Genomic DNA, 12,367 nt, shown 5'->3' with positions numbered 1-12,367 from the left:
TTCAGATGCATCATCTATATGATCAACTTTTGAACCAGTTTTTACATCGGGCAGTTGTGTATGGCAGTGTAAAGTTGTTCGTTCGTCAATAAATTTGAATGCAATTTTATATCAAAATGACTCAAAGTGACACGTTTTATTGAATAATAACAATCATTGCAACACATAATTTAAGACTAGAGATTTGGAAGTATGATCAATCACGCTTGAAATAAGGTTTGAGATAACTAACAAATAGATAGTTGAGTACGTAGTCAACGATTTCTGGACATACATTTTTCATTACAAACACCCATTTCATCCAAGATGGCTCCTCTATGTATGTCTCTCCTCTGCCAATGCCTCGGAAGATTGATTTTGCGCATTTACTCACTGATTCTGATAGAAGAAAATCTGAACCATACTATATTTTTCAAGAAAGCAAACAAAAAGACATAATTAATAAAGTATCACATGTATATTATGGTATAGATTCATGTACAAGTGTTTTCTTACTTACCTTTTCTAAACAGTGAGGAGTGGTCATATCTGTTGATACAACTCCTGGAAGAACAATTGTTATTTTGATATCCGGACTGAGCTCTATTCTTAATGTCTCAAAGAATCTTAATAAGGCTGCTTTGCTTGCCTACGAAAGTAACCAAGTAACATCAATACTAAGTTAAAAAAAAAAAAAATCGTTTGTGCTATTTAAAGAGCATCTTACTGAATAGATGCTTGCCAATGGCAAAGGTATATTTGCTGAACCTGAGGCAATCACAATGATTTTTCCTTTGCTCTTTCGGAGATGAGGAATTGCAAAATAAGTGATATGTGTTGTGCCCCAAAAGTTGATGTCCTTAGTGTGTATACACACAAATTAGATAAAGTAGTCAATATAGAGTTTGATTATTGATTTTGTGTTTAAAGAAATTGATAATCTATGGATTACCCATCAATATAAGTTTTGTTAGGAAACTTACCATTATAGGATTAGCATCTTGAATTTGAGTGAAATCTTCGAAAAGAACAGTTTGAAATACACCAGCATTGTTGATCAGGTGGTCAACTGTCCAAATATGATAACTTGATTAGAAGAATATGTATATATATATATACAGTTTCATTATTATTTATGTTGTATACATATTAAAAGTTAATTATAACTTAGTTTGGATTTGTATGTAACAAAGTGGAACTAAAGTATACGTACGTTTTCCGAAGTGATGAACCGTCTCATCGATGAACTTCTTGCAGTCCTCAACCTTAGCAACATCACCAGGTATGATAATGACATCACCCGATCCTAATTGGCGTGATGTTTCTGCTACTATCTCTAGACGATCCTTTCTTCGAGCAACAAGAGCTAAACATGCTCCTTTCTTTGCGTACTCGTATGCCACATGCTTTAGTTTTTTTTTTTTTTTTTACCAACCAACAAAACAAACATAAATAATCTCAACTAATATATATCATATCAATTTATGTGGAATGAATTTACTGTATTCAAATGTATTATAAATTTATAATATATGATGCTTTAGAATTATCACATGTAGCGACTGACAGCTCACTACTGATAATCTAGCTATATAATCAAATAAATTATCTATGTCTTTTAGTACACATATAGTTTCAAGAGACTCCACGACAATATAGGACCTCGAAAACAAAACCATGAACATATTCACCAATTCACGTGGGATTCTTTATTATACATATACACACATATATACACATATAATTGAAATAGCAATATATCGTTCATAAGATATGGATTAGTTTTTTTAGAAAAAAATAAAATATTGTTATATCCGTATTCATGGAGTTCAAATAGATGATTATCCAACAGCACACATGATTACGAAAGATTAGTAATTAAATCCGCATACATGTAGAATTTTTTGCAAAAGTTCTACAAAATTATGTCTTCTCGACTACTAATCGTAAATGACTTGGTATTGGTCAATAAAAATAAATAGAAACTCACTTAACGCAAAAATAAAAGAAAACGAATTGAACATATGTTAACAAAAGGCCATATAGCATTCAAAGCTAACTAACCTCTCCGATGCCAGAAGAAGCTCCGGTGATGAGAACTACTTTTCCGCCTACGTTTTCGAAGCGAAGGTACTTATGAAGACAACGCACAAGTTTGACCAAAAGATAAAATGGATAAAAAAGGAAGAGAAAGATGATAGTAAGAGGAGGAACAAGAAGATTGAGAATGGTGGTAAGCATATCCATGTTGTTCTTTGGCAGCAGAACCAATACCACTACTTACTTACCTCTCTACTTGTTTATGGGTATTATAAATGTTCAATCTTTCACTTTACAAAAATAGTCTATATATTATTATATTTAAATAGACACAAAAGGAGACGAGATAGATGCAAGTGGAATTGGCTGGTGCACCTACCTACTTAAACTTTTAATTACGTTTATGAGATTTTAAAGTGTTGAGCGATTTGAAAGTATATCAAAACTTAATCATATAAATTAGTATTGTTAGGAGTTAGGACTTAGGACTGTAATGTTTAGTTATTTTCTAAAATATTAATTAAGAGAAATATATATATTTTTAAATCCCATTAACATATAACGTAGGAGATTTAGTTTAGTGATTTTTTTGTTTTTGAAACATACGAGTTTTGTTCAACGTAAAACGAATTTTTTTGATGCGCTACTAAAATCTTATAGTTTCCGCTCGAAAAGTTAATGTTGAGAATAGACAACATAAAATATATTTATGTCAACACTTGAGATTTTGTTTATGAACACATGTGAAAGTGACATTCATGAATTAAACATTACGATTAGTGCTCATGTATCGCAATAATCCATTAGTCAATAGCATATTTAACTATGCACGTGTTCGAGGCAAGAGTTTTGGGGTTGATGACGTATCGACTCCATGTTTCCAACTCTGGGAACCAAAAGACACGTGAAACTTTGACACCGGTCAAAACGTTTTTGGGACGACAAGAGATTTGTCATTGTAGCTCAAGTGCTCAACTCAAAAAAGAAAAAATAATCACATGACTGCACGGAGAACACAATATCGTTAGGACGAAGTGGGATTTCGAGTTTAAGTCGACTCGAAAGAATTTGCGACACATTTTGAAGCTAATATTAATGTAGGTACAAAGATCTTATAATGATACATACCAATTCTAGAACAATTATATCCAATTGAATCGACTTTATTTATACGGAATGTTCGATTCTAAAACAAACTGAAACAAATATGAAGAAAGGGAAAAAGAGAAAGTAAAAGACTTAGATGTAACAAAGTAAAAGTTTCATGTCCATAATGACAACACAGCCGTAGTTGAAGACTAGAGATCTTGGATAGATCGATAGAATCAATCACGCTTGCAGAAAGGTTTGGCATAACGAACAAATAAATAGTTGACTACGTAGTCAACGATTTCAGGACAAACATTTCGTATCAAAAAAATCCATTTTATCCAAGATGGCTCTGCTATGTATGTCTCTCCTCTACCAATACCTTTGAAGATCGCTTTTGCGCATTTACTCACTGATTCCGAAAGGATGAAATCTGAACCAATCTATATTTTATATAAAGCATTAACACACATAAAATATATATTGTCATATATATAATTAAGGTCTAAAAATATTGTACAAATGTTATTACTGACCATTTCTATAAATCGAGGAGTGCCCATATCCGTAGATATATATCCTGGCATCACAATTGTTATTTTGATATCCGGACTGATCTCAACTCTTACGTTTCAAAGAATTTTAATAAAGCTGCTTTGCTTGCCTATACATCATACCAAAGAAATATCAATATATCATATAAAATATTTCTGTATATGAGAAGTATGTAAAAGATTTTGTAAGGAAAAAATTACTGAATAGACGCTTGACAATGGCAAAGGTATATTTGCCGAAGCAGAAGTAGTCACAACGATTTTTCCTTTGCTTTTTCGAAGATGAGGAATGGCAAAATAAGTTATGTATGTTGAGCCCCAAAAGTTGATATCCTTAATATACATTAAACACAAATTATATAAAAATTGAGGTGAAATGTTTTTGTATAGAAAACTAGAATTTTGAAAAGTTGTTTTTTCAATGAACTTACATTTTAAGAGTAATCGCAAAAGCAAACCAATACTTTCAAAGAGAAATTTAGCTAATGCGCTACATCGGACAAAACTAATACTTGTGTTTGAAGCAATCCAAATTATGTTCAACAACAGCTAAGCATTTTTCTTAATATAGAGACTACTAATAAAATTGTAAATGGAAAATTTAAAAGATACTCACCATTATATGATTAGCGTCTTGAATTTGGGTGAAATGTTCGAAAAGAACAGCTTGAGGTATCCCAGCATTGTTGATAAGGTGGTCCACTTGATTAGCATAATGGTAACCAATTTGACCAAAAAATCACAAAAAGTTAGAAGTTCATAATCATAACAGTAATATAGATAATAATCCTTTTATTCGAGTACGTACGTTTCCCGAAATGAAGAATTGTCTCATCGATAAACTACTTGCAGTCATCAACATTAGAAACATCACCAGGTATAATGATGACATCACCCGATCCTATTCCTAATTGGCGTAGTGTTTCTGCTACTATCTCTAGACGATCCTTTCTTCGAGCAACAAGAGCTAAACATGCTCCTTTCTTTGCGTACTCGTATGCCACATGCTTTAGTTTTTGGAACCCAACAAAACAATGAAACATCAATAATAGGATCATGCTTTACAAAATTGTTACCAAAAAAAAAAAAAAAAACAATATCACAACGCATAGTCGTCTAGCTATCATCAAATAAATAAAGAAACAACTCAATCCATAACACGTTAGAACCTCAAGAAACAATATATCTATCTATATATATATATATATAAACCAAATCTAAATCATCTCATGTGATATATAAATAATAAATTTCTTAATTGTGTTTAAATCAATAATAATTTGTATATTATATATCGTTTAAAATAATAAATCTAATTATCCTCAAATTATATAGTGAACAAAAATGTAACGACTAGAATTACTAGTCAATAATAATTACTTAAGCATCCGTTGATAAACTTTTACGTAAGACTAATAACAATGATTAAACATGATAATAATTTTATATAATATGACAAGGTTTTTTTTAACTTTGTTTATCGATGCGATATTTGGTGTTTTATTTTTTGCGACATGTATCATTTGCATTAATTTGAAGTTTGATCCTTTAAATTTATTTACTTAGAAAAATATTTATTTCTTTTATCTTTCTCTACCAAATGGAGATTTTCAAAAATACCTTTTTTTCCTATATCACTTTTTAAAAATACCCTTCCATGTTGATCATTTTCAAAAATACACCTTTTCTATGAATAAAATTACTAAATTCTAAACTCTAAACTCCAAATACAAAACTCTAACCCCTCAAAACTATATCCAAAATGTAAAATGAGAACCCAAACCTAAAAAAAAAAATTCTTAAAATTAATTTAACATATTGAAATTATGTAAAAGAGAGTAAAAATGAAAATGTTCAAAAAGAAGGGTATTTTTGAAAAGGAGTATCCCAAAAAGGGTATTTTTAACAAATTCTCAATCTTTAATTATTTTGGGTCTGTATTATTTAGTATTATTTCATCCTGTGCATTAATTAGAATTTTGATCCTTTAAATTTATTTACTTAGAAAAGTATTTATTTCTTTTATCTTCCACTACCAAATCTTTAATTATTTTGGGTTTGTATTATTTAGTATTATTTCATAACAAAAATCTATATAGTTTACTTTGGAAAAAAAAAGTAATCCATTTTACAAGAATATATCTATTTTACTTTATACAATCTGTAAATTCCTCACTAATTTTTCTTTAAATTTCTTTACTCTTTGTAACATCCGCGAACCGAAATCCCGGTTTAGAGATTGCATCGGTCGATGCAAGGTTGTTTCTGCGGACGAGTTTAAGTGAAACGCTGCGTTTTGGGCAAAGGGAAAAGGGGAAAAACCCTTAAGTCGTATATTTGGTCTCATTAGTTGTTTTGACCGCTTTTGAGAGAGAGAAAAGAGATAAAGAGTGTTTTTGGTGTTCTTGGAGTTTTCCTGGAGATTTGAGGCTGTTCATGTAGAGATCTGTAGCTGGGATCGTTGTAGGAGCTTCCTAGGAGCGTTGTTTTGCTTATTTGAGGTTCAGATTCGTCTTGGCAAAGGTAAGTGCAGGACCATGACTTATCTAAGCTAGAGATCTCTCTAATTTGCGTGTTATGTGTTGTTAGACTTGATAGATTGGTATTTGGGACGATTGGAAGCTTTCTTGTGGCTTGGGATTGTGTTTTGTGGTTACAGGAACAAAAATCCGGCGAGAAGCTTCGGGGGAAAACGATGCTCGGCATTGCATCGGTCGATGCACTCTGTGCGTCGGTCGATTCAAATGCGAGGACGACACTTAAACTCTAGGGTTTTTGTGCTATATCGAGCATGCGTCGGTCGATGCATGCTAAGTGTTTATAAAATACTCATGCATTACAATATGTGTTTGTGGTGCAGGTAAAGGCAAAGTGTGATCGTGGAATCAAGGCAATGAAGAGGAGGATGTTCTAGGGACTCGATTGGATGTTGTCTCGCATTGGTAGGTTGCTAGAGTTGGGTCTTTAGAACTTGCTAGGTTGTTGGTTCCTTGTTTCCTGTTGTTTGATATTGGAGTATTGTTATATTTGATTATTGGTTATTAGTTATTGGATTATTGTTTGGATATTGGTATCTGTTATTTTCGCTGTTGGTTGTGATTGTGGTTAGGTGGCTAGTGTGTATGAGACCACTAGTTGTTGTTTATTATTTTAGTATTATTTATTATTTATTATTTTTAAAAAAACGGATCATGTCGTTTCACTCTTCGTCTACCAAATCTTTAATTATTTTTGGTTTTTTTATTTAGTATTATTTCATAGCAAAATATCTATATAGTTTACTTTTGTTAAATAAAAATAATAATATATTTTACAAGAATATATAATTATTCTATTTTTTTTACGATTTATAAATTCTTCACTAAATTTTTTATCACAACCGTAACTTTACTTAACTATTTTTATCGGTTTCACATGTCAATCTTTATTATATATATTAAACTATAATAAAGTACAATTATGAGGAATTGTCATTTGTCACCACTCTATTTCTTTAACACGTGCCATTTTGTTTTTTTCAATTTTAATGAAATAAAAGACACATTATTGCTAATCTAAAACTAAATTGTCTACACACATTTTTTAATTTGAGAAATTTTATATGTTCAGTTTATTTAGGTTACATTTACTTCGCTCAATCAATTACCATCAAGACATTATCGGTGGACGTTTTCTTTTGTTCAAACGGTTCATGTTGCAATAATGCATATGACAGAATTAATTACAATTAATATGTTTTATAACTGTATTTATTGCCATGAATGTGTTTACTCAGAATAATGTATCAAAACAATTTCTTACAAACTTCATAAAATGTTTAGTATATTATATAAGATCCAATGCTCACATGATTAATAATGAAGAAAACGATCACGCACTATATATCTTTCTTTTCCCATCATTTCCCATGGTATTTATTTATTTATTTATTTTGGTATCAGAGTCTTGTCAATATTTATTAGCCTCTTTCAAAGGATTATGTTTTATGATAGTCATAATTTTAACGTTTTTGCATTGTTTTGTAATGTATTTTTTAACTTTCAAATTATAGTTGGAAGTCTTTAGTGATAAAGATGAACCCAATGCTCGACTCCTAAAGCACAATTTCTTTGGCTTTGAACATTCACTCATAATATTATACCTCTCAAGTCGTCTGATCTTCAACTACAATATATTTCTTGGTTTATGTTTCGTAAATTTGCTTTGTTTTCTATTTTTAAAAGCTCTTTATCTCCATTACAAAAATATATTTTACTTTGCATATTGATAAAAATTTGAGCCTAATTTTACCGTGTAATGCATATGTACATGGTCAAAAGATCATGTACTTCTTTATGCCTCTTTGGAATCACTTCCCAAACTTTACAATATACTTTCGCATTACACGAAAAAACATTACAGAGATCTATTGTAAAATATTCGATATATATATATATATGTACATAACTACATATTGTAACATCAATAATTTCATCATAGATATATTTCAATCGTTAAAAGTGGTATAAATTAACAAGTAGATTAACCTGTACAAAAGCAAGACTACTTTTATATCGCATTGGTATTGTTTGAGTTACCAATCATACCTCATGTCTATTTTTCTGTAACCCTTATTACATCCGTCATTATGCCGAAAAAAGCTTACACCATTTAGGGTATAATTTTGAAGATATATGATTTAGTATTTAGAGTATAAGATTAAAAGCATTATACTATTTTAGTATTTTTAGAATTTTAGAAATAATGTGCTAAATTTAAAACCAAAACTTATTTTTATGCAATTTGTGAAAATTGTCCCTCTATTAACACACTTCATAATTATAAATGTATATTTTTAAATTTTTTTCAAGGCATATATAAATAATATCATGTACATTTCATATATAATTTAATGAAAATTTTATTTTACATACAAAATATTTGATTTTATAACCTACGTATCGCGTGGATAACTTTCTAGTTATATATATATAAAAGAAGCATATCAGCCAAAACAAGCTAACCTCTCCAATACCGGAGGAAGCTCCGGTAATTAGAACTACTTTTCCTGCAACATTATCAGAGCAAAGGTGCTTGTAGGACAACTCACGAGTTTAATCAAAAGATAAAATGAGTAAAACAGGACGAGAAAACTGATGGTAAGAGGAGGAAGAAGAAGATTGAGAATAATGTGAAGCATATCCATGTTATTATTGTTGATTTACACAACCTACTCCTCTACTTGTTTTTTCGATCCCTCAAACTTGTACTTGACAATAGAAGTCTATTAGTAGAAACGAAGGAGGAATTTTAGTTATTGCCGAGTCATAAATGAAAAGGTGTTTGTTGGACCTCAATAAGTATTTGGACCTCATATAGTGAGACCTTCATCGATATCTTTTTATAAAAAAATATCAAGTGATGAGAAGTTAATCTATATGCCTTCATGTGTGTGACTATCATGCGTTTGACATAATGGAGGCAGTTAGAAGTTAGAACCTTCACTGAAAAGACTTAAAAGTTTGATAGCAATGTGCAAATACAAAACGTACGTACGCCATTTTGATAATCAAAATAATTGATGGGTGGTAAACAAAACGTTACACAAAAAATTTCCGTCAAAAAAAAGAATAGTACAAATAAATTTGTCAACTCACATCCGGAAGTCATTAATATTGGGATTACTTTGCAATTTTTGGAATTCTCAAGGGAGAATTGCTAATCCAGTTCTTGTTGGTTCAAAGCCTGAAATGGAACAGCTACACATAGACAATATTAGATCTCTTAAAGCGTCATCATATCATTTGCCTTACAATAACACACAATCAAACACAAAAGCACCACTAGAAAGGCACCTTGTGGTGAATATCATCACCATAAAGGCACACTCTTTTACTTTAAAGTTTATACTATAGAATCTAGCCCTGGGCATAATATCCGGTACCGAAGAACCGTACCGGAACCGAACCAATAAAAACGGTATCGGGTAGGGTTCAGGTTAAGCAGAATTACCGAATGGACTAAGAGGCCTTGGTAAAATGGACTTCGGTGCGGGTTCGGGTTGTAACTTAAGTATATTGGGCCACCGTTTTAGATCTGTTTAACCTAAAGGCCTAATAAGGCCTTGACCCACTAAGGCTAGCCATGGGCATCATATCCGGTATCGAAGAACCGTACCGGAACCGAACCAATAAAAGCGGTATCGGGTAGGGTTCGGGTTAAGCAGAATTACCGAATGGGCTATGGTTTAATCGGTTATTTTGGTTATTTACATAGGTATTTATAATTTTAATCGGTTATCTCGGGTTTTAGTCAGTTATTTGAGTATTTTGGTTACTGAAAATAACCGAACCGATTATAACCCGGAAAAATTTCGGGTTATTTCGGATTTTGTATTGGAGTAGAAAACTGCTCCGAACCCGGCCAGTTACTAACCATACCGAACCAAATTTTTTGTAAATTACCGAATAGGATCTCTAGATCTTATATCGATTTACCCGAGACCCGATTGCTTAGGAGTAATAGAATCATTAACTTAAATGAGGATTTCATTTAAATCCAACCGTATTAGGAAAAAAAAAACAGTTCAGTGGGAAGTATATGTGAAATACTCATATTCAAGTGGACAAATAAAATAATTTATTGAAGATCACAACTCGTCTCACTTGTTAGCGAGCATATTTTAGTACTCTCCTCCTTCCTCGTTCGCCATAGATTGTCTCGCAACCGTGACTCGAGGTTGTGTTAACAAGAATCGGGCCCGACCGGCATTGCCGACGTTGCTGTCAACTGTACACCTTCTTAGACATCATGAGTATGACCGCGTTTATGTCTTCCAGGGTCGAGACTAAACCGCTAAACGCAATGTACAGAGTCATTTTCGGGTTTAATCCTCCGCTGTTCTTGGCACCACCATGAGGAAGATGTGCATTGTTGGTTGAATCTGATGATTTCTTTGGCACCAACTGAGACAAGAACTCTTTCCCGAACTTCATGTTTAATATCCGTGTTCTTTTGCACAACTACTACTTATGGGTAACATTTTAATACTAGATGCGATACATAAAATATAATAATACAATTTAGTTTTATTTGAAAAACATAAACAATAGTAAAACAAATTGAAACAAATATGACCTCAGGGGACTACCTCCCTTTTATCGAAAAAATACGCTGCTATACACTGCTGGCGTCTCCGCGACCCAGAGAGAAGAGATTCTCCATGATTTCCCGTTTGCGTCTGGATCATTGCCAGTACGGTATTTGGGCTTGCCGCTTTTGTCAAGCAGGATGACCTCAGGGGACTACCTCCCTCTTATCGAAAAAATATGCATGCGAATAGCTTCCTGGACAGCTAGAATGCTATCTTTTGCAGGACGATATGTGTCTGACAAATTTCGGTGCTCTTTAATCTGACAAATTTCTGGATATCAGCTTATAGACTCCCTAAAGCGTGTATCCAAGAGATTGATCGATTATGCTCCGCTTTCTTGTGGTCTGGACCTTCCCTGAACGCAAAGAAAGCTAAAGTCGCTTGGTCAGAGGTCTGCTTACCAAAGAGTGAAGGTGGATTGGGGTTAAGATCACTCGAGGAAGCAAATAAGGTTAGTATGCTCAAACTGATTTGGCGAATCTGTTCAGCTAGGAGCTCTCTCTGGGTTGATTGGGTGAAACGGTCCCTCATTCGAACTGGTTCTTTCTGGGCTGAAAAAGAAAACACAACCTCTGGCTCTTGGATTTGGAGAAAGCTACTGAAATATAGGTACCTTGCAAAGCAGTTTTTTAAGATGGAAGTGCACAATGGTGCATCAACATCCTTCTGGTACGACAACTGGAGTCCGCTAGGTTATTTACACGATACACGAGGTTTTATAGACCTTGGTATCACAAAACCAAGCACTATGGCGGATGTTATGAATATGTAGAGGAGACATAGGCATCGGTTCCCTTTGTTTATTGCTATCGAGGAGGAAATACAGAAGCAGCAATTAAGTCGTTCTGACGACGCTCATGATATACCTTTATGGAAGGGTAAAAACGACTGCTACCGAAGTAGCTTCTCAACCAAAGATACATGGACCCATATACATGCAGCTCATCCACAACTGACTGCCTACAAAGCAATCTGGTTCACACATGCCACTCCAAAGTACGCTTTCCTCACCTGGTTGGTAGTAAAAAACAGAGTCGCAACAGGTGACAAACTGCAGAAATGGAATCCTCAGGTAAACGCAAGCTGCATCCTTTGCAATCATCCGCAAGAAACAACAGAGCATCTTTTTTTCAAATGTTCATATTCAGAGCTGGTGTGGGAAGGGTTAGTACAAAAGTTACTTGCTGACAAATACACAAGCCATTGGAGAGAAGTCATCACTCTTCTTACCGGTAATGCTCTGGATAAAACACACAAGTTCATCTTGGGTTATGCTCTCCAAACTACCATCTACTCGCTTTGGAGAGAAAGAAACGGACGACGGCATGGAGAAAGTTCTTTAACGCCAGAGCACTTGATCACCCTAATAGACAAGAATGTTCGAAACCGACTCAGCACACTACCATGCGGCCAGAGCACTTGGTTTGCAGCAAGATTCTACTGAATGAATTTATATCAAACTGGTCAAAGTTTTTTCGAACATAAACTTTGTAAAACATTTATTTTTCTTTTGAATATAATTTAACATTAAATTCAAAAAAAAAAAAAAACAAATATGAAGAAAGAGAAAAGG

At 33.0% G+C, this 12,367-nt stretch overlaps 1 protein-coding gene and 1 pseudogene across 1 annotated transcript; both read right to left on the bottom strand.

The window, feature by feature from the left end:
• LOC104780534 (11-beta-hydroxysteroid dehydrogenase-like 3) lies at positions 118–2,313 on the bottom strand. Its single transcript, XM_010505034.1, has 6 exons — positions 2,044–2,313; positions 1,193–1,385; positions 963–1,048; positions 707–838; positions 500–628; positions 118–403 (listed from the first exon to the last, which is right to left on the bottom strand). The coding sequence occupies exons 1-6, from the start codon at positions 2,224–2,226 to the stop codon at positions 197–199; spliced, it is 930 nt and encodes a 309-aa protein (XP_010503336.1). The 5' UTR covers positions 2,227–2,313; the 3' UTR covers positions 118–196.
• On the bottom strand, positions 3,242–8,996 carry LOC104780533 (annotated as a pseudogene).

Source organism: Camelina sativa, chromosome 4 (genome assembly GCF_000633955.1).
Source record: "Camelina sativa cultivar DH55 chromosome 4, Cs, whole genome shotgun sequence".
Taxonomy (NCBI): domain Eukaryota; kingdom Viridiplantae; phylum Streptophyta; class Magnoliopsida; order Brassicales; family Brassicaceae; genus Camelina; species Camelina sativa.
This window is presented reverse-complemented; position numbering and strand designations above follow the sequence as displayed.